Source organism: Plectropomus leopardus, chromosome 22 (genome assembly GCF_026936395.1).
Source record: "Plectropomus leopardus strain MGB_pleo_1.0 chromosome 22, ASM2693639v1, whole genome shotgun sequence".
Lineage (NCBI taxonomy): Eukaryota > Metazoa > Chordata > Actinopteri > Perciformes > Serranidae > Plectropomus > Plectropomus leopardus.
This window is the reverse complement of record NC_142197.1, coordinates 16,686,492-16,710,918: the sequence shown is the minus strand read 5'-3', so window position 1 is coordinate 16,710,918 and position 24,427 is coordinate 16,686,492. Positions and strand designations below refer to the sequence as shown.

At 39.5% G+C, this 24,427-nt stretch overlaps 1 protein-coding gene across 1 annotated transcript; it reads right to left on the bottom strand.

The window, feature by feature from the left end:
• Positions 1-312: 312 nt before the first annotated feature.
• Positions 313-24,292, bottom strand: abcd2 (ATP binding cassette subfamily D member 2). Its single transcript, XM_042511320.2, has 10 exons — positions 23,165-24,292; positions 21,557-21,737; positions 20,564-20,685; positions 13,482-13,644; positions 12,665-12,759; positions 10,549-10,694; positions 9,092-9,237; positions 6,921-7,005; positions 6,395-6,520; positions 313-6,153 (listed from the first exon to the last, which is right to left on the bottom strand). Exons 1-10 carry the CDS (start codon positions 24,107-24,109, stop codon positions 5,949-5,951), a joined length of 2,214 nt encoding a protein of 737 aa, XP_042367254.1. The 5' UTR covers positions 24,110-24,292; the 3' UTR covers positions 313-5,948.
• Positions 24,293-24,427: the final 135 nt, after the last annotated feature.

Here is a 24,427-nt window from a genome sequence, read left to right as displayed (position 1 = left end):
TAAAACGGTCTAGAATCTGAATTGAGATGAGGTTTCGAACTGGGCCTCACACCGACAATCTAAATGTCCCCACAGAGTGAAGACATGGCGTGACCTTTAGCTCGCTCAGACAGGTTTATTTTTGTCTGCTCCAACCCTACAATGTCTCTCTGAGATGGGCTATAAATAACTTGACATGCACTCTTAAATATTTGGAAATACAGATATAACAAAAACCTGTAGTGACTCTGAGCATGTCACTATTTATTCAAAGTAACTGTTACCTGAAATGGTGTGAATTCTGCTCTACGGTGAACAAATGCACGAGGCAGATTTCTCAAGGTTGCACTGTATTGTTTTATTTACAAGAAAATACATCTTCATCTTTCAACGTAAAGTGACCTCAGCTCATGATTTCTGAACAGGTGACCTTTATGCCGATGCACGTCTCTTGGTTCTAAGATTACAGAATACAGATTCCTACACATGCACGATGAGATCCCAATAATAACGGAAGTCTGAGCTACTGTTCCAGGAATTAAAAATATAAAACTGTTAAATGTCTGGGACCTCTGATTGCAAACTGTAGTGGTGACTACAAAGTGTTATAATCCCTGGCTTTGAGAACTGCTGTACTCATGATCATCTCTTGCATGTCGCGTTTTACACCAACATTTTCCTCTACCACTTCATTCACGTGCACGGTGAAATCCCAACTTAAAACCACTCTGTGGCTCCAATAAAATAATATTACATGCACTATCAACACAATTATAAAACTGATCAATTATCAATCGAAACCAGTATGATCTGACCTCATGTATTCATTGTCTTCGTAACCTAGGAGATGCTTTATCATACATAACGGATACATTCAATCTCTTACTTACAAAAGGGAACATGTGAAACTTTCAGTATCAAAGTTTTGTGAGTAAGGATGTCATTACAGTATAGAGCGGGTCATACAGTGTAGCAGGCCACTACGGGCCTAAATTCACTGGAAACTATCTTATCTGGTTTCCTAAAAGTGTAAGAAATGATGAGGTGCCATGAAGATAATGTCAATGTAGATATTTTCCCCAATGTAGTTAGCTACCAGACTAACTTAAATAATGACAAAAGATGCTGAGGTTAACCCTTTGAAACATGGAGCAACAGCAGTTTTCTAGTGCTGCTTGCAGAAGCTTTTTTTCAAGTTTGTAAACTGTTGAACCCTGAGCAAATTGGTGCAATTTCTTTCACAAACATGGGGAAGAAGGCAATGACCAACTTGATGATGAATGTTCCACAAAAAAAAGATTATATAAAAATTATATATTAAAAAAAACATCAAGGAACAAAGAAAAAAGCTAGGTAATATTATGTTTCTAATGACCATAATTACATATTTAAAATGATTTTTACACACTTTTCCAGGTCATTGAATTGTTTGTTTTTGTCTCACTTTTTTGTTTGTTTGTAATAATTTTCAGGTCATTTTCTTGGACATTTTATTGATTTCTTGCTAATTTTGGGGTAATTTCTACTTTCATTGCTCATTTCCCTTTTTTCTTTTTTTACCATGCTTTTGACAGAAATCAAGCCAAATTGCTCAGGTTTTATGCAGTTAGGGCAGCACTACAACATTAAAAAGTTATAATATTATTGTACTTGCAGTAACTGTTTTTGGTTGCATGGATGCAATGAAAACAAGCTTAACACTAAAAAAGCTAAATTTAAGGAGAATGATCACTTTCCTACTTCCTACTTCCACCCCCCCATTCTCTGCATCTTGCACGATTGTGATGACTAACACAGAAAATCGAAACGCCTGGCAAAATACTCAAAACTGCTTCAATGGTAGGAACATATTTTGCCGTGATGACACACACAGACTCAGAGGTGAAAACAAACCAAGCGCTCCTGTCTCGGCTGGTAACAGCATAAACATCCTTTTTGTTAATATTGCTAACTTTTTTTTAACAAACAGTGGCCCATTTACACAGCAGAAAGCAGATCAACATCACAATTATCTAAAGTCATGCGAGTTAAATATTTACTCTTTCCTTTAAGCTCTGTTTGCTAACCACCAACTCCTGCCTGAGGGGATCACCTGGCTATGTAACTGCTAGCTAAATGTTCCACCTGCCCCATGTTGCCTTGCTAGTTGCTAACGTCGCTGTATTTTTGGGGGGATGTGATCAGAGGAAAAATCAGCCAACTAACATGCAATCTTTGGAGAGAGTATGCTGCACCAAAAAACACCCTATGACTCAAGCCAGAAGAAGATTCATAACAACACACAATTTTGACAAAAAGAAATCTATACTGAAAGTTTAGGCATATTCACAGAATGGCACCTCATCATTTATTATCCCGTCCTATTTCTGACTTTATAGCTACTGAAGCTCTGGTCATGCCTGTGACTGTCAGGCACTGTTTGCTCTTGTGCTGACCTCATGCTCCAGTGTCACTTGGCAGACTCTGTGTCATTCAGCGGCTCGTCTGGCCTCCTGTCAACAGAGCCTGACTGACGGCACAAAAGATAACTTATTTCAGGTCAGAAAGCTGTCGGAAAAGGCTCGCCGTGCCATATTCAAGCCCTGCAGCGATGCCTGTGAGGCTCTCTTGCAAACCGAATGAAAGCGTGATTTGTTTTTCCCTTTAGATATTAAAGGGATGCATTGACATCTACATGTTCAATTCGTTATTTTTTCTTCTCTGGTCCGAATCTATGTTTTTCCTTCTGTAACCGAGCAGCCATCATCTTGACAGAGCAGGGCTGCATCCAAATGAGCTCAAGTCTTAAACTGAACGGTAAAACCCAAAAGGGGAGGTTGCAAAGGTTTCAGCAAACGTGTTGCACTTTTAGACACCCTGGATGCAGCCACAGCTCAGCCTAACGAGGGAATGGTTCATATTTCTACGCGGACTATAAAAAGCCAATGTGTAGTTTAAAATATAGCAGTGCACTTGTTTGTCTTCTGCTGATGATGTGATTGATTGTCTGATCTCTGCAACACAGACATGTTGGACCAAACAGAGGTATCATTACAGAATAGTGGTGATCTAACCCGTGATATTACACAGTACCAGTCGCTCAGAGCTTCAAAGTGTGCGATACAGTCAGTGTGGGAAAAAAAGCCAGACGTCCAGTGATTCTCCTGTTTGTGGTGGCATCTGGACCATTCATACATATACATTTAGATTTCACCATATTCATGTTGTCAAAGGACTTACACACATTTAAGTGTCTCTGTCACTAACTAACAGATTGTGATAAGGGGGACTGTTGTGTCACACAGCCCAAAAAAGAAATGCAAATGTGTCTAATCTGTATTGCTGCCTGCTACGGCTGAAAACTGCCTCAAAAGAGTGGTGAAAGTAAGCCAAAATAGTGAAGTTGTGGGCCAGGAAACAATTTATTGAACGTTGCTACAAAGCTCCATAGTGTAGGGGTATGGAGGCCCATTTCTGCTAATGTGATAAAAAAAAAAAATATGTTAATCATTTTAATGAGAAACTTTCTCAATATTTTGAATTAGGCTGACCATACGGTGAATCAAAAATATTAAGAAAGCTTCTCCTTGTTTTATAAGAAAGTCATGATTTTTCATATATCTCAGCATTTTGATATACTAAGTCATTATTTCAATATAGGTTATTATTTTTGAAAGACTAACTCAACATTTTGAGAACATTTCTCATCACCTTCAGGTACTAAATCATTATTTTACAATAAGTTGGGATTTTCAAAAAGTATGTCATCATTTTGAGGCATAACTCACTATTTTGATAAAATTTTTATTTTAAAAACGCTCTCTTTATATTCAAACACTATGTTATTACTTCAAGATAAGTCACATTTTGATATATTCAGCGATAACTTTGAGATATAAGGTCATATTTTGGGAAAGTTTCTCATTATTCTGAAACGCTAAGTTATTTTTTGGGGGAAGTTTTTCTTTATAATGATTAACAAGTTTTTTTTTTCATCACATTGACAGAAATGGGCTTCCATAGACGGGAACTGTAGAGTTGAGTGATAATTCCTTCATCACTACACGTGACCCCCTTCACATACACATATAGTCAAAATATGTATTGATTGATAAATTTCAGGCCCAACTGTGTGTATAAATGCTCAAAAACATGGGAACTCTTTGTGAAACAGATGGTGAAATCTTAAAGACTGTAAATGAATGGCACAATAAATGCATGATCCCCTTTCATTTTAAACACAGTAGAATCTGGGAGGCAAAACGGCCTTATTTACTTTTCCTCAGACTCTTTATGAAGGTCGCAGTAAGCGCATACACAGGTCTGAACCACGAGGGGAACATACTGTAGAAACAGCCACAACCACAGCGTAGAACCACCACCACGTGAAATCACACAGCGTTTAGGACTTCTCCATAAAAGATGTCATCACTAATTTCACAGTATTACAACTTCAGGTAAGTTGTTGGTTAAGGAAGGAAAAAAACAACCTATCGAATGAAGCACTCTATATGAAATTTCAACAAGCTCCAGCGATCTATCAACAAAACTTTGAACTGTTCAACTGCTATATATTAGCCCTATTATGTAATACACAAATCAGGTATAGTCCAATAAGGCCTCATATATTTTAACATAATTATACGTGGAGTGTTACAGAAAATATAAGTGTATGTAAACACACTGTTATTTTGAAAGATACTCCAATTTAGATGGGTAAGAACTGAAGACTATAGCCAAAGTATAGTCTGTCTGCTAACATCATGTGATAATTTTCATCTAAACAGGCTCAAAAGGATCCACAGAGCCAGCAGACGTCTGACACACAGCAGACACACGAGTGTGTTTCGTGTCAACACGGGACACCTGCAACACGTGGACAGCGTGTATCTGACAGTTACATAGTCTGAGTGTCTGCCTGTTGGTCCACATACAGTTTATATGTGTGTCTATTCATAGACTACCAGAGTCCGCCTGCTCTTTGCTGCTCTTCCTTTGAAGCGGGCCTCTTCAGCTCATTGTGTTTGTTCAATAAACCAGAAACCTATAGTTTAGGAGTCAGACCTGCGTCAATAATCGCTCTAATAATAGACCCCAGAAGGGCTTTTTTTCCCCGCTAGTCACATGTGAGTCTGCATCTGAGCCTACAAGAGTGGGTCTGTAAAAACCTAAAACGGGCTAAGATGAGGTATGACAGGGATTGTACTGCGGCTAGATACAGGAAATCAAACAAAGGCATATTGTGACATCTTGAAAAATAGTCTCTTCTGACCTCTCAAGACTAAGAAGTCATGTTAAGTCCAGTAAAAACTAACGTCTACGGCTAAATTGTTATGACAAATGCGGATCCAGCACAGCCCAGTATACTGGGTGTGGAATACTGCTTTGGACATATTAAGTGGCTCTATATATTAAAAGTTCTCCAGCTAAAATGCAGCTATCACCTTATTTCACTGTGAGCTACCACAACAAACAGAAACAGCCCTCTAAAAGCAGAGTAAAGTGCTATAAAACAAACAAACAAATAAATTACCCTGGTTAATCTGGATTTGTGCCACTTTGATTTGTAGCAACTTGGTTGATCTTGGAAACGATGTACGCTAAAATCAAACATTTAAAACCTATAAATGCAGTCAATGTGCGTTAAAGAGGGAATAATACTTGTGGATCCACTTCAGTCTCCTGCCTGCCACTTGTCGGGTTGGAGTAGGGCAAAGGAGAGATTAAAGGAGGAGGGAGAGGAGGAAGGGGAGCTGAAAGACTGGCTGGAGCTCTACTGCATTATCGGGAGAGGCTTGGAGCAAAATAAAAAAAAATCGAAACAAGCAAAAACAATCTAAGCCTGAAAAAGCACTAACAATAACCCTACAGTTTTCTTTTTCTTTCATTGTCTCCTCCTCCTCCACCAGCCTCTTCTCTTCCTTTTCCCTGATGACTCTTTCCCCCTCCTGGCCTCCTCCTTCCCTCCCTCCCTCCTCCCTCTCTCTGTCTCACTCCTCTGCTGTTTTGAGAACAGAGTCGTCTCCCAGGATCTTGCAGAGCTCATTGAGTCGATGCTGCATCTCGGGAATGCCGGCAAGCTGGGTCTCAAGTCGCTGTTTCTCCTCGGTGAGGGAGAGGCGTGTCGCCGTGTCCAGCTGCTCGAAGCGCCAGCCTCCCTCGCCGTCAAACTGGAGCAGGTGGGTGTGGTACTTCCTGGAGGTGGAGAGGGAGAATTTAAAGTAGGAGAGAGGGAGCAACAGCAGTTTTACATGATTTAATTTGGGGTTCAGGATGAATTTCCGACTTCATGACGGGCTGAAATGTGAGGAATATGCATTTTTGATATTTGTATTGATAAAGAATTTCAGGAATAAGTAACACAATATATTACCATGTTATTTTGTCCCGCCCCTGTTATCAAATAGACTGAAAAATCTTACAAGATGTGACTTACCACAGTGAGGGTCTGTGTGTGATGGAGAGTAGAGAGATACCAGCATCCTTTGCGGCCTGGAAAATCTTTCCCTCTACGTCAATGCTCACAGCGCTGGTACACTCATCCAACAGTGCATATTTAGGCCTGAAGCATACAGGGGGAAACTGTTAAATAACTGGTATCAATCCAGTTAATAACTAATCATGAGAGCAATTAATAACTGATATCATCTACATGTGCAAAGTAAGAAAATTGCCAATTAAATGGCGACATGCTCATTGAGACAATGCTAACATGCTAATGCTGTAAGGTAAGGTACGATGCGATACAATAAGATATGATACAATAAGATAATACTTTATTGTCCGTTATCACAGACATTTTGGATCCTTGGATCCCCAAGCTCTCAATAATCAACATAATTGCATAAAAACAATAAAAAAACACATAAAAAACATCTTTATGATCACCCTACAGCAGACATCAGAAATAAAACTGATGTAAACTGTCCTCAGTGTGACGGCACACAGCTGTTTCTCCTTACTTGTGATAGAACATGCGAGCCATGCCCATCCTCTGCTTCTCGCCTCCTGACAACACGTCCTTCCAGTCCAGCTCAGCGTCCCAGCCTGGAGGCAAAACAAGACGTCACACAACCTGGAAAACACTTGCTACCAAGATGCTTTTTAAAAAAAATAGAGATATTTTATGATTATAGAAACCTGGAGGAATTATTTTCTACTTTTATCTACATCTGAATGTCTGATGGGATCCAAAAACTTTTATGAAATCTAGTCTAAGAAATGGAATACACCTATTTTATGATAGAGACATTTATAGAATCTTTTAGGCTTTAAGAAAAAAAACATAATCAAAAGTACATTTTGAGCAGTGCAATGAATAATTCAAATGTAAACAGAGAGAATCTACAGTCTGTTTTTATGTAGCTGTTATTGCCATCAGTCAGCACTTAAAGACACTTGATGTTTACTTAAAGGGTTAATGAGTCGAGCTGCACTGACTAACAGTCAAACATCTTCCTGTGACATTTTCAAAGACTTAACAGAAAATTCTCTGCAGTTATCTTATAGTGTGCCAATTTCCGAGACTGATGATCCGTGCCTGCATATGTTTAATCGCACTGCACGATCAAGACCTTTCTCAACATTTTCACAGTGCCGCCATTCATACATTAAACCCTCTGGCAGCTCGGAGCTTTGTGCAGTAATTGGTGCACAACAAAAGGCCTGTTTGTTTGGCAACGAAAGGAGAGCGGCTGCCAATTAGCCACAGACAGAAGTTTAGGCAATACTAGAAATATCCAAGTGCATAAGATCAAGTTAGTGGCTGGTACACACGAACATAACTGAGTCTGTTTGTTCTCAAAACATCAGCCAACCTGCACGCCTGTGCGGGGCAAATTTTTGCAAACATTTAAATGATTTGAAATTGTTTTACTGTTCAGGTCAAACAGAAATGGGAAAGGGAATGGGGCCTGGATATGTCTGAGGGTAACTGGAGTGATATTTGGGAGGGTCAGACTCAAAAGCCTGGTGGGAATCCTGCTAAAAAAACATCAAACAGTATTTTGTGACACCAAAATCAAATTTGTAGAATTGGGTGCTGAGGAAAAGGATGAATGTTGGAGGTAGTGTTGTCAATGGCAGACCACTATATTTCGGGACTGCCCTCTAATATAAAGACATAAGGAACGTTATTGTATTAGAAGTCATAGTTGTCGCATTATACAAAAACCTGAACAAACTCAGGTCCAGGATGAAAACCTTTTTAAAACGCTTTTGGTTGCGAGCGAGAAAGCCATCATACAGAGGAGGTCTGCAGGCAAACCCACCGTCAAAGCCCTTTGTCTTAAAGGGACAGTTCAGATATTTTTAACTGGGGTTGACGAGGTACTTATCCATAGTCAGTGAATTACAGTAGATGCCAGTTGGCACACCCTCAGTTTGGAGAAGCAGGCTGGACCAACATGGAGGCCAAGCAATCTGCTGCTGTGGAGGGGTCAGCAACAAAACGTATTAAAAAAGCCTAAAAAAGCCCCACTAAAAAAAATCCATACCACTTTAAATGTGCGCTATATTTAAAATATTTGCTCTGCTTTACTTTAATGCCAAAATGCCATTTCTAAAGGGAAATGAAGCTGTTATAGTGCTCTCTTGCAAAACGGAAGGCTAGCATCTCCCGTCTTCACAGAGCCAAAAATGTCTGGGGCCTTTGATGAGAGCATAGAGGGGAAACCGAGGCTCCCCAGGTGTAATGGGCTGTCTGATGGAAGGGTAAAGCTGTGAAGATATTCTCAACATAGTGTTCAATTGAACTGATATTGAACCGGCTTTCTTCAAACTGAGGGCACGCCAGTTGACATTTACTGTTTGATTTGCACTTACTATGGATAAGCACCTATCCACTTTAAAAAATCTGAACTTTCCCTTTAAGACTACATTTGGACAAAATGGACTACATCCTCTAAGAGACGTAACCTGCTGTCTGGGTAGCTGAACAACCCCGCTAAATACCAACTTCTGGCTCCCTTGTTCTTTTATTTATTTTTTCTTCAAACTGAAAACAAAAATACAAAGAAAGTTCAAAAAATTGAAATTATTCCCACAAGTATTTTTTGTATTTTCTTCAACTTCCTATTATTACTTGAGGCACGCAGCTCTATATCTTATTAAACTGTATTTAGTAATGTCCTACCTCCCTCTCTGGTGACAATGTGGTTGAGGTTGACAATGTCCAGGATGGTGTCCAGGTCCTTGTCACTGAGGCCTCTAGCAGCCATGTCCTCCACTGAGTCTGGGTAGATCACCTGGTCCCGCAGTGAACCCATGGACATGTACGGCCTGGAGAAACACACAAACACACACACACACACACACACACACACACACACACACACACACACACACACACACACACACACACACACACACACAAACCTTATCCTCTGAGTGTTTCTTTGTCATTTCATTAAGTGCTGAAGACCTCACAAAGTGGGTGTATTTGAACAAAAGGGCACATCTTTAAGAACAAGAACTTAAGGAGAAAGACATCCATTACACTCCTGTTGTATCTATTGTAGACGGCGTGTTGGATTCTCTTACAGCTGCCAGGTGGCCGTCTCATCCTATGCATAAAATATTGACCGCTCTGCAGGGGGGAGTCAGCTGAGTCTGCAGCTCGAAGTATCTCTGGGTAAGATTACAGCTGATGGTTTGTCTCAGACGGGTTCAGTTCAGATTAACAGCTACGGTCCCTCTGCTGCCCTTTTTTGGAAGATTACGTGGTCTTCCTCATGCAGCGTTGATAGATGATGATGATAAATTCTAACTCCTTATGTCATTTAATATTTACACCATCAATTAATTACGTGATTATTTTCTCAATTAATCGAGTATGTCTGTTCAGTTCCAGCCTGGGCAACATTTTTCAGAGCCGAAGGTGGAATATTCAAATAGCTTATTTTATTCAGCCAGCTAACAGTTCAGAAGATTCAGGTGACCTTTCGTGCACGTAGTGTCCCTCTCGTCAACAGGACTTAATATATGTTTTTCAAATAAATGCACAGTTTCTTGACCACTGTGCGAAGCACTTTGTGTTAAAATCTTCTTGTATGTAAAGTGCTATACAAATAAAGTCTGATTGATTGATTTGGCCTGCAGCTTGTGCTAATTTCCACCCCTAGTTTATGGCTGTATTAGGCGTAAGAATACGCCACACAGAGTTCTTAAACTAGTGATTTTTACACACTTTACAGTACCAGTGATCTGTGTTGTCACCGTAACGACTAACAACAATTTTCTTTTGTACTAATCGAATGACCACATCAAGTAGTCAAACGACATTTCTGTCCATTCTATTTTTATTAATAATGCTTAACTTACTGTCCAATGACCGTAATACCAAGAGACGTTTAATAAAAAAATGTATTGTAATTGAAAGTATTTTAAGTCTTGTCTGGGTGGTAAATATTTCACAGTGGCCAGAGCTCTGGTTTCTCTTAGTAAGCCACATACACACAGTCACACAGGTCCTGTTACAATGGATTAGATTACTGGAAGGCTCACCGGTACAACGATCAAACCCAGCAGTTGCTTTGTTACAACTCACCGCTCTGGGATATTAGAATAAGTAATGTGTGAAAGTGTGTGTACCTCTGAGGGATGTAGAACATATGTTGAGGCGAGGGTTTGTATAGGCGGCCGCCATAGACGGGCCACAAGCCGCTGAGGATCCTGAACAGAGAGCTTTTCCCACAGCCATTAGGCCCCGTGATCAACAGGTGCATCCCCTCTTCTACCTGAAATAGAGAGGGAATTTATTAGAATGAACAGAACCTCAGTGTAATTAAAAGAAACATTAAGATATAAAGCCCTGGGGAGAGACAGCGCATGATGACTCAACATTACACACAGAAGATCTGAAATGTCAACACAGGAAAAGTTTCAAAATTCTCCTCAGAGATCCTTGCTTTTTTAACAGAACACACTGCGTTTTAAGTTGTTTGTTCTCCAGCTCTGAGAATGAATCATTCTGAGCTATCGCTGGAAGTCAAAACTGTTTGGAGATGTCACGAAATTCCTCTAGTTTGCCTGCAGCTATCAGGGTAACGGAGCAGGAGTGGCAATGGAAAAAAAAAGTGCAGAGGCGATCAAAATAAAAAGGAAACAGCAGGGTAAAAAAAAAAGTTAAATTTATTGTCATGTTCTGAATCTATATCTAATGCAATGCTTAACACCATCAGTCTCACACAGTATAAAAGCAGTTTCACTTATATATTTATGCTATGAGAAACAGGAAGGAACATTCGGTGCATTATATTTATATATAGTGTTAACCTTCTGGGCACAGTGTCAACAGATTTTCCTGCTGTCTACCAGCTCTGTATCTGCAGGTGTATTGACCTCAAATCAGCAGTCAAAGCCATTGAACGCTACTCAAAAGCATTGTACCCACAGGAAACTTTTTTTTTTTTAAATTGAGGCCAGGGAGGTTTTGATCTTCCGCTAAAGCTTCAACCACCTGTTAAAACTGCTATATGTCAAAGACACATTGTTCTGACATCACTTTTAGATCAACTTTAAAGCCAGCTTTGAGGAGCTGAAAAGCAAGGCTCAGAGAGGGAAAAAAACAGAACATGCAGTGAGTGTTACAAGGATAAAAATGTAGACAGTGCGTGTCTATCCATAGGCAGCCCCTCTGGAGAGACATGACACACAGTGCATTACATGTCCTGTTAATAATTTCAAATGTTCCACAAGTACCACTTTACTCTTTTGTCAGCCCTTATCTGTAATTTTAAGCACCACAATATCCTCTCCAGCTCATTACAGTAGCCAAAGGCTTTAGGGGAAGCAACATGTTGACACCCAAAGGATATATTTGTTTCTTAATGAGACTCCAGAGGATCGTCATGAACGTTAATAAACTCCACACAGACCAAAAAAAAACCCTCAGGAAGGATGATGGTAGAGAAGGGTTTGGTGAACATTTGAAACTGAGCACCTGGAAATATATCAGTTCCCATTAATGTGTAATAAGTGGAGTTTGGTGCTGAAATAGGGATTAAATGATCTAGCTGTTTCTCATGTGTTGAAGTTTATTCTAACTAGAAAAGAGTACAGCAGATAAGAGCTTTATAGTAGACAGAATCACAATTTTGTTTTCAGCTTCTGCGTCCAAAACATGTGTCGCATACATAAAAACAGAGTTGCAAACTCATCAGGGGTGAAAAAGTTGACAAAGATTTTAATTTTTTATATCAGCTTTAAAATGTGGATTTTGAATTTTTAGCATCATGGTATAAACTCATTCTAAAATTAATGTAGTCTTACTGCAACAGAAATAATGTAAAGAGCAAATCAGTTCAGGGCACAAAAAAAACAGCAGCTACGTTGCAGCTAAAAAAAACTGCAGGCAGTCAAAAAACTGACCCCATTTAGATCCCCATAACTCTCCTTGCACCCCATTTCAAAAACTCATTGGATCTACACAAATCTCTCAAATGACCTATTGTGGATTCCATAGATTTATTTTATCAAAGATGCCAAAGAAGCAACACAGTACATAAAATAAGCAGATTGGTTGGGTTTAAATACTGTATATATCTTCAGTTACATCAGAAATATTTGACATTTCTCCGTAATTGAAATCAATCCCCAGTTGTGTAAATGATTATTTTCAGTGCAATATCTCAGTGATTTGGTTCATAGAAACAAGAATATGGCAGAATACAAATGCCCAAAAGAGAATAGAGTGGAGCTGTCTCACCTTGACATTCAGGCAAGACACTACCACATCCCCATTCGGCGTAATTATCGGGACATCCGCACACACGATGCCATTGTCCACATCTATCACTTCACCTGACGAGACAAGAGAGACAAAGACAGACAAATAAACACAATGAGTCTATAAGAGCAGAAGTTGAGGATTAGACTGTTGATGTACAAACATGGCCATGAATGGGATAATACCTACAGAGCAGGAATTATGGGGTTACAAATAAACAAATCCCTGTTTGCCACTTCACTTATCTCTTAGCTTAACTGTGCTCTCTAACAGGAGATTCACTCTGGGGTCAAACGGACATTTACACAAGAATGTTTTTATGCAATGATTCAAACCTTTGCCCTTTATACTGTTGAATGGGCGTAATATCCTGCTAGTGATCTAGGAATTTATAATGCTTATGCAAGTTGCTCCACATAAGGAATTGGTTATATCATATCCATAAAATGTGGGCAGAAACTAAAAGTGTATCTTATACGTGTTGTGTGAATATTTCCTGTTTAGTTGTTGTTAGGACTAATTTGAATATGAAAATAATTGTGGAAATACAGGCAAAAAATAAACAGTGGATGTAACACTGACTGTAACACTGACTACAGTTTGGCTTGAGTTGGGGTTACTTAAGTGCACACAATGCAATGTGACTAACCACCAAACTAGCTTACTCAGACAGCAGAAGTGGTAAAAGTTTGCCCAACATGGCAACAGGAACCAAATGTGACAACCTGTTTCTTTCTTTCAGTTTATTTTAACACAGGAGGGAGTGCTGGTGTGTGCAGGGCAGAACAAGACCTACCCTTTATCTCCAGTGGTCCATCTATGTGCATTTCGGGCTTGCTCTTCTTCTCTGTTCCGGTTGTGGCTGACACAGAGGAGCGCTTGTAAACGCCCCTCTGGACGTCCTCGAACACCACAAACATGTTGTGGACTCGTGCAGTGTAGCCCGCCAGCTCTGTGACCTGATCAACAAACACACATGGGGTCAAAGGTCATTACTGGGTAAAGTCAAAGAAATGTTAGGGTGACCCAAGAGAGGATAAGGCAATGATACAGGTCACGGTCATGGCCACGTGCTGATAGTGATTCTCAACCAGGGGGAATTCTGCACACACCAGAGCTACAGGCAAAAATTGTAGAGCATCCAATCACTTGAAAAAAATAGCAATTACAATGTGATTATAAATTATTTTATTGAGTCACCTGTGACACTTAAACCACTGAGTTTGGTTACTGTTAGGTTTACTGTAGCAAGCAGGTGGGGGTGTGCAGTAAGCTAAAAGTAATGCTAATGATGCTTTAAATAGATAGCTAAAAATGAATAATTCAAATTGTTAACTAAATTGCTAAACTGTTAAAATGGATAAAAATAATGGATAAATGGAAATGTTAAAATAGTCTGCTTCAAGTAATGTACAAATGGTTGAAATAGTTAGATAAAAAGGATGGCTTTTGTTAAAATAGTTAGCTGAAAGGAAAAGAAATGGTTGAAAAAGCTAGCTAAAAGTAATGCAAAAATGGTTAAAATATTTAGCTAAAAGTAATGGATACATTTAAAGTAAGAAAATAAGTCAAAATAATTAGCTTAAAGGGTTGGCTACTGTTGAAATAGTTAAAAACAACGGATAAATATAGTTAGCTAAAAATAATTTAAAAATGGTTGAAATAGTTAGCTAAAAGTAATGCATAAATGGTTGAAATATCTAGCTAAAAGTAACTGATACATTTAAAGTAAGAAATAAGCTAATAAGCTAATAGCTAAAAGGGGTGGCTAACATTGAAATAGTTAGCTAAAAGCAAAGGATAAATATAGTTAGCTGAAAATAATATTGGTAATTAATGGTTGAAACAGCTAAAAGTAATGGATAAATAAATGGTTGAAATAATTAACTGAGTGAAAACTAAAATAAAATATTTAGCTTAAAGGAATGGATATTTTGAAGAAATAGCTAAAAGTAATGAGTGGTTGAAACAGATAGCTAACATACAATTAGCAGTTTAAATAATTGATAAATAGTTAAAATTGCTAAATGTAATGGATCTATTACAACACAATGGTTGGAAACACTTGTTTGTGTCGGTGAGCGGGTAATAATGTATAACAGTATTTATACAAAGCAGATGCTGCTGCTGTGAATCTGCTGTTTGGACTGTAATTTCTAGACTGTATACTCGTGGATCAAATATAATCTCTCAGAGCTGTGTGTTCTTTTGCATTTGTTTACAGTGTGTTGCATAAGCAAACAAATTCACTATGCAACACACACAAAACCACACACACACCTGAAAACCTTCTTTACATAATGTGCAGTAGTCTTTGATAGATGGGTCAATGAAAAAGTATTTTAAAAAATTTAAATCAAGATAAAACAAACAGAATATATTAAAATGTGATAACAGTTGGAAGATGAAAAAAAGCAACTGAAATGATTTTTACGGCACAAAATGGTGTTGACACAAGAATAACACAACATACATTAAGGCATACGAGGAAAAGGAGCAAAACAAATATCTTTATAAGCGGCATAGTGTTCTGAAACTCCTAAGCACTATAAAGAGGAATGAAACAGGATAAATCACCCTCTTGCTTTGGCTTCAGTGCTGCACCCTGCAGCGGGACAGTGCAGGCTATTGACACAGCTTGATTGTATTAAAAAACAAACACCAATTCTGGGAATTCTTGGACACCATGTGCGGCTTTAGAGATGTGACTGCCTCAAAGAAGAAAGAATCAAAACACAAATGAAATGTGGCAAAAAGAAGAGACAGATAGGAGAAGAGTGGAGGACTGAATGTGTAAAATGAAAGAAATGTAAATGTTTAAAATAGCTTCAACCACTTATTGAAATATAGCAGATCAGAGATAATAAAACATGATCCCCTCTGCTGTATGGAAGAAATACCAAAAGCCTCCCTTATCTACATTAATAAAAAAAATGGTTAATGGTAAACTATAGCCCTAAACTTTTCCACCTTCAAACGTAACAACAGGCCCTTTACAACTCAGAAATGGTAAAATTTGTAATCATAACAGTGATATTTTTCTACTATTATTCAGCATGGATCTAAAGATACAAAAACAAGTGATATAACAGGGTTAGTCACATCCTTTTGTTAGTTTGCTTCTCTCTCTCTCGTCTCTGAACAAATCTATTGAAAATAGATCCATAAGTGTTTCGCTAAAAGCAAACAATCATCACTTTGATAGTTGTTAAATCATTGATAGATAAGTGCTTCACAGATATGCATTACAGTGAATTATTCACTACAGCAGTTTGCTTTTTATATTATCATAAATTGAAAATGGGCTATTTTTGGCTACTGGCAAAAGTCAAACAGCATTTATAGCTCTATTAACAGCATTTATCTTTTTGTTTTTGAATACTGGAATGACTTATGTGCTAGCTGTCAGATTTGCCGAAATTGCTATTTGATTTACAAATAGCAATTGATTTACAACTCCCACAAACCATCTTTATTTTGTCTCTCTACTTATACATGGGAAAAGCAATAGAATAAGTGGTCAGCCCACTCTGAAATTATTGGAATCCATCCTTTGCAACACATTCATGCAGAAACAAATAGTATGCAAATACTGTGCAAAATAACAATTAATATCCGTAATCCTTACAAGAACTATCCCCCAAACCTACTACCACCACCAACTGAAGTAAGTGTGTTTATCACAAGCTACAAAACTACCAGCTGAAACATGCAAAACAAATAAAAACAACATTGTGCCTAAGAAGTCCAAAAGACCTTAGGGCTCCAAAAAAGGTGCTAAATTCAGTAAACAGGTGTGTCCTGCAGTGGTTCTTGAGCATATATAAGCAGATTCATGATAAATCCGACCAATATTTGATAACTTTTCAATCCCATTTGCCTAAAAAGTGTCGGAGCACATGGTGCGAGGGAAAGTGAGAGAGATGCAAAAGTGAGGGCTGACAGATCAACAGATGGAGGATTACTCACAGCTAGGCTAAGCCCCACGGGAAGGAAAGAGCTCTGGACACACACACACACACACACACACACACACACACACACACACACACACACACACACACACACACACACACACAAACACAAACACAAACACCAGGATTCACTGCTGGCTGACCTACAGTGACATGAGGGTGGCAGCAGAATCAATCTTCAGGAACTGATGCTTATAAAAGTGTCTGTTCAGTTTCTTTCCTGATATCTGAAGTTGGGCTGCAACTAAAGATTCTTTTCATTGTTAATGAATCTGCACATTATTTTTTCAATTATTGTATTGTCAATAAAATGTCAGAAAATAATGGGATGCCCTGCGTAAATTCCTAAAGCCAAAGGAACGTCTTCAAATGCTGTATTTTATGCAACCAACACAAAGCTATTCAGTATATTATCATCCATAAAAATCAAAAGATTCTAACGTTTAAATACCATGAAACCAGCATGTTTGTTTTTTTTTCTTAAAAAAAATCATTAAACTGATTATCAGATATTAATAGTTGCCATTCATCTTCCGCTGATTTACTGATTGACTGATTGTTGCAGCTCATCTAATGCAGTCTAAAACATCACACGGACTCAGCTGCAGTTTTGTACCAGTCTTGCAGACCTCATGTAGTTCCATTCATACTATAACTCGAGGTCCCCGTCAGTCTGGTGTACCAAGCATGCACACCGATCCGCACTTCATTCCACCTGTCCTGGCTATTTCTGTATTCCTTTAAAGACATATAATATTAATGTGGGCAACAGCAGTTCTACTCGCACAACCTCTCTTCAGGACTAGATGCCAACATTTGATTTCTTCTGCTTCTTCTTAGAAAACCACCTAAAGGTGCATACGCCACCAACTGGACTGCAGTGTGGGACAGGAAATCACGTACTGTAAACTGAGCATGAATACAGTCAGTGCAGACATTAATTTTGGGCTGTGCGCAACACGGAAAGTATGTAGCACTTATCAGGAGACAAACTTCACTCAGTTGCGTGTCAAAAATCTAATATTTACTTCAACACATTAATAAATAAATTGGATTGCACTGTCCCGAATTCCATTTTAGGGTCTTCACAGCTTCAGTGATTATTACTTGCAAATATTTGAAGCTTCGACAGGCTGTGATGAGACATGGGGTGGTGTGGGTAATAGTAATCATATTCATATATGGCGCTTATCAAACACCTGAACCAAACCTGACTTTGGTGGGACTTAGCACCACTGCATGTGTGTAGGAGGGAGAGAACAGAAGGTGGACTATTGCAAGCAATATTTCTTTAAGTTATTAGTAATTTGGAATGCCGCAGGTCGGGTCACATCTTTTTTCCTCAAGAAAAACAGCTTCACTGTCAAGGTTTTGTCCACCTGCCACTGTGGCTGGTGGATTCCAAACTCTACTAGACACTCAATAGATTACCATTGTTTCTTTTGGCTGGTGAGTGATGCAAATCTAACAGCCACTTGCATATTTTACCAGCATTTGGCTGCTGGCTGGTTCATCTCATCTGTTCCTTTTCCTCGTCGGACTGCCAATTTAATGCTTGAAACGGGGGTTGATGACTGTGCTGAGAACACTAGCCTCATTCGTATTTGACACTTGCTTCCTTTTAATTTCAGATCAACTTTAAATGCGGATATGCTGCACTGATATAACTATTTTACATATCATCACTGACAACAAATTTTAAATCTGTGAAAAAAACAACAATAACCACAGAAAGCAAATACGGAGAGCTTAACTCCAGACGAGGATAGCAAAGGCCTTCCATGAACAATAAAAAAAGCAGAGTCTACAAGATGAGTAACAAACTCGGTTGAGCACGTACGTGTCATAGGGCCATCTAACCACTCCCACAACAAACAAACACAGTGTGCACTCATATTAAACTGTTTGGAGGCATGACAAAGGCATACAGCTAAAGGAATGTGCTCCATCCCTGCTGCCTGTTAATAAATTGCACACGCGCTCTCTTGCACATCTCGTGGCCTTGCTTGCAGGGGCTTGCTGCTGCACATGTGACGACACTGTACTCAACACACATTCAGACCAGCGCTGAATGCAGGCTAAAACTTGTATCCTCCAGGGATGTGTATGGAGCCAGAGACTCCCAGTAAAATGACAGTCGTGACAGTGTGCTCTTCCACCGATTTGCACGTGACTGAAATAAAATGATTCTCTTGGAACTGGCTCGTGTTTACAGCAGTCTGAGCCTTCTGTATATTTTTAAAACCAGGCTAGTGTGTGCCTGCCCCTGCGAATTCTGGTGTGAGTGAAGTGGCACAATGGGAAGTTTTTGAGAGGAGTGACTCACACTTAAAGAAGCAGGACAACAACCCACTAGCACTCTTATACAAGTTAAGATTCCACCTCTTCACCACAAGCACATAAAGACGAGAAGCTCACCTGACCCTTGCTCAAATACCACGCATGTTACCAAGGAAATTACTTGAAAAAGTAGATCCCAAAAGCAGACAAGTAGAAACCAGCTGTACTGCAATTTCACCACAAGTGTGCTGCAGCCAAATCCTCTTATAGACTTCAAAATGCAGCCTGGGAGAGAGAGAATGCATGAATGGGTCTTGCTATTTTTTTTGGATTAAAATGCAACGAGAGATCAGGGATTTGGCCCTCGATGAACGAGGCCTTTCATTCAGCGATTCTTTGCTTTTTCAGTCAGTGCTCAAGTAAATTCCCGTGCATGCATGGTAAGCTTCACACAGGGAGAGTCGAGAGAGGTGGATATACAGTACGCATCTGTCAATCGTTCGGCCAATCTGTGCATTCATCCAACCAGCCAGCCATCTGTCCGACCACTTGTCTGTTCAAACCCGGGCCAATGAAGTGACCTTACCACTCATGCTTATACATCTGTCCATCATGTGAATATCTAAGCCTGACAAAATTACAGTAAAACCATAATTCATAGCATATAATATTGTATTAAACATGCTGCACAACTTACGACCGTCACTAGTGAGCTGGATAATGATAATAATGAATGATAATAATAAATATTTTCGTTGTTGTTTAATCTGAGGAATCATTTCTTGATGAATTGGTTAATTGTTTGGCCTTTTTAATGTAAAAAAAATATAATAAAAAAATACTGGAAAAATTCTTCAAAATTTCCCAAATCTCAAAGTGAGGCCTTGAAATGTCCAAAATTTAAATAGATTTAATTAAAAATGTAATTAAAAAAATGAGTAACGCCACATATGTTCTCATTAAAGAAGCTGTTTGACATTTCTGCTTGAAAAATGACGTGATGACTACCTGATTATCAAAACAATTAGCGAATCATTTTCTGCCCGACAACAAATTAATATTTAATTAACCAGTTATTTTCTGCTCTTAACAAGTGTGCAATGCAGTTATCAAGACAGCTGCATTCAAAGGTGGGTTGAAAAGCCAAATGACATAATAAAACATAGGCTTATAAATCTGAACTGCTATTATTTATCACTTTTATTATTACTGACATGTATTTTCTATATTTATAATTATTTTTTTCAGTCCTCCTCTCTCTTGTGTCTTCTTTATGAACTACAAATAAACACACACTCATGCACATACACACAAGTGCCCCACATTAACAACAACTGCTTTGCAATCCCAATATTGCTATGGGTGATGCATATTTTGTCTTGCAGCCTGTATGTGTCAATCAGCTGTATTTGCAGTGATGAAACTTTGTGTTTGTTTGTTTGTTTTTACACTCTTTGTGTTGGTATATCCAGTAAGAAAGAAGCATTTTATTTTGAAATATGAAGTGAAACACCTCTTAAACAGAGACATAGAAAGCTCAAATGAAGAAGAAGTGGTTCCTCTCAGACAAAGACACACTTCCCTCCAGCGGAGCTACATGTACTTCAGCATGTGGCGTCCTCACCTCTTTGTAGGAGGACATGATCCTCTCAATGGCGTCGGCTCCTGATGCCAGCAGGTTACGGGCGGTGGTGAAAGCCTCTGTCCTCTCGCTCACCATCACCTGCGTGTGCCCGTCTGCTGTTTCTAGACAGAGGAAAGACAGATAATGGACAGAGGAGAGAGTGAGACGACTGATGTAAGAGCCTGTGGCACTACAGACATATTTATTTTATATTTCTTTTCACTCTAAAATCTTGGTACTGCGTCTAAAAATAGCTTGTTGCTCCACATTCCCCGAATCAGAGCTAAACTAGGAAAACTGTCACTCTTACAATTCACCTGAAATAATCTGAAAAGGAACTTAAACTTGGACACTCTTTCACCATTGGGGCTGTTTAAATGCTTTATTTTAGATCTTGTTTTAATTGAGTGTATTTTTTTAAAATTATACCTCTACACCATAACATGTTTGTTATCCTGTATTTTTATTTTTTGCTATTGCTATTGTAACTCCTACTTGTTTGCTTGTCGTTTTTTTTTAATGTCTTCGTTCATGTTCGGCATCACCGAAAATAAGGTTCGACTAAATTTAAGCAACAACACTGATCAACCTTCCATTAAGCTGAAGAAAGAGTGTCTTTTCGCTGTGAGCGCGTCGACAAAGTATTCTCACACTACCTGCGAGCATTAGAATAGCATGGAAATAAGTGATTTAAATATCAGCAGTGACACTGGAACAATGGCACAGCAGTAGTGCTCAGCAGACAACAAAGACTCAGTTATCGTTTTATTTTTGATGCAACTGAAATGTCATCAGGGATGTGTGGGAGGCAAATACCGTTCTCACACATGCTAATCAGCCCCTGGAAACAGTAGCTGTTGGTTTGGAGGTGCTAATGACCCTCGTGTGTACTGAGAAATGTGCTTACAATGATTATAGTGGTGCAAAAAAAGTGTACTGCACACAAGATACAAGATCCCTGTGACAAACCGGGCCACCTCAAGGCCTTCTTACTGTTGTCAGCGAAGCCGGTGGCTGTGATGATGGGCACGGCCACCATGACGAGCCCGCTGCCGCTCCACACGTACTTCATGAGGAACTGCTCGATCATGATGTACCAGAGACGCTTTGACAGGATCAGGTTCATCTGGTCCGCCAGAGCCCGGTAACATTTCTGCAGCTGACGCATCTCCACCTGCAAATGCAAATGTTACTTCAGTCAAAGGAAGTAGAATTGAGAAAATGTATTCAAGAGTATTAAGTATTAAAAAAATAACCGCTGTTCTGTCAGTTGGATAATTGATTAATCAGCTGTACTTGTATAAACTGTTTGGTAATTTAATGTAGAACAAAACTGTATAAACTCTTCTTATGTTTTTTGATGCAAAAAAATCTCAATTTGTAAAGTAACTTGTAACTAAGCCGTCAGATAAATGTAGTGAAGTTAAAAGTACAATGTGAAATTTAGCGGACTAAAAGTATGCACTGGCATGAAAAGAAAATATAAAAGTACAAGTACCTCAAATGTGAACCGAAGTACAGTAAGTAAATGTACCTCATCACATTCCACCAGTGCATTTTGGAAACATGAATTTAGATTGTGTTCTCCTTTAATCTAAGATTAAAACATAAAACTGAAGTCATCATCAGCTCCTGCTGGTGTGCAAAGATCAATCAGATTACACTCATGTACACGTTATGACACTGTTTGAACTTTGTTGCTGGATTTAGTTAATCATACTCATATTTCATGTTTACAACTAGATTTTACTTGTAGAAATAGCAAAGAAAGTTTTGAATGTTCATATTTGTCTAATACAGTTAACCGATCCATGTGGGCGTTCAGACTGTGTGTGTGACACTGGGTCATGTGGTCTAATAATGATCTCTTAATGGTGAATATAGATTTGCTTTGTAGTTGTATTCTATTGTGAGTGCTCATAATTGAATTACAATCATATTATTGGCTGTAATATTGCTGCATGTCTGCCGCAACAAATGCAACCTCTATATCAGCAAGACTGAACTTAGAGCCTGCGGGCCAAATTCTGGTCCCCCATAGGGAGCCAGGTGGCCTCCCAAACACTTTCTGATTCTAAATAAAAATAAAGTGATTCACACTAATTGTTTTTGTAGTTTTAGTATACGTAAGGTGCTAGAGCGCATAAAACAGTGTCAAAATGGAGCCTGTTTATCAAAAGTGGAGGATTCCCTGCACCACCCAGACAGGGGTCCAAGCTTTGCCCCTAATGTCCCAAAATCCTAGACATTTCCTAAAACCCTGGTAAAGTGCTAAGATTTTAGAAAAGTCCTAAAATTCAAGTAATGTGCAAAAAACCTAAAAATGTGCTAAAATCTTGGAAATGTCCTTATCAAAAAATCCTAGAAACATCCGAAAAAAAAACTAGAAACGTCCTAAAAATCCTAATCACATCTTTCAACCATTTTAGAAAATGTCCTTAAATCCTACAACAATGTCCTAAAATCTTTGAAATGTTGCAAAAATCCTAGAAATATCTGTGGTTGCTGCGGCTGGCCCTTGACCTTCAGTCATTTTGCAAAAGTGGCCCCCAAGCAAAGCAGGTTGAGTATCCCTGTATGTCCGCCTCCGGCCCTGCATACCTTGTGTCCCCTGTAGAAAGCAATCTCCTCTGCATTTGCAATGATCCTGGAGTGCACATAGCGCAGGTAGCCTTTCCTGTGAGCCTCCTCGGCCACCAGCTTGCCAAATTTGGGCGAGCAGGCACGCAGGACCTTAGCCGTGGCAAAGACCACCAGCCCGGCCAGCAGGGTGGGCCCGCTGGCGTTGGCCCCCCTGGACCTGGCGGTCTGTATGAGCGTGTAGGAGGTGAGCATCACGTCCAGGATGGGCTTTGTGAGGTTGGAGTAGAGGTGGGCCACGGACTGGGAAAACATCATGACATCCTCGGTGAGAGACTGGTCCGGGTTGGCGAGTCTCCCGTCCATGTTGCTGACTCTGTAGTAGGTCTGATCGGTGAAGTAGGTCCGGTAGGCATGGTCCACCAGCCGCGTGCGGAAGGCCAGAGCCAGTTTGCACTCCAGGTACCGGATGGCGCTGTTGACGAACGTGGCCGGGATGGCAATGAGGAGCCATTTCATCAGCTGGATGATGAAGCTCTTGGGCTCCTTCTCCACTATCGTCTTTACTATCTTTCCATCCAAACTGGCCACGTAAATAGACAAAAACGTCCTGGATATCAGCGCCACCGAGTGCAAGGAGAGCAAACCCAGCTCTTTGGACACAAGCTTAGGGAAGAGGATTTTACCAAGTTCGAGGATCTGCTTAAAAAATTCCGCATTTACCCCGGGGGATGTCTTCTTCTGATCCGCGGCGCATATCCGTGTTTTTACCGAACAAGTGGAGCCGTTTTCCGCCTTTGATATTTTGCGATTATTCCTCGGAGCTTTGTTTTTGCTGAGCTGCTTGCAGATGATGGGGTACAGTGTTTTGACCCCGTAAGCGGCAGCCGCAAGAAACACGGCTCGCTTCGCCGCAGCCGTGCGGTCCCATTTTACTTTGGACGCCGCATCGAGGATGTTGGACATTTTTCAACCGTTAGTCGTCTCTGCTGACGATCCGTACTACACCCATCCCCCAAACCCGACTCACCGCGTCGACATAAATACAGAGAAGGACTTCTGCTGGTAGGATTGATGTGAAGCGAGCGCGATACATGATGTACCGCTACATCCTGCTCTTTTTTTTGTACCAGCGTCAAGCGATAAAAACTACAAATGTTTTACTTCCGGTTTGTAGTTTTCAAAATAAATCCTCAACTGAAATATACACAAGAAAACAAAATGACGATCAGTGTCATCTGTTGTATGTTCCTGTGTCATATTATTTGTGTTTTGTTATGTTTT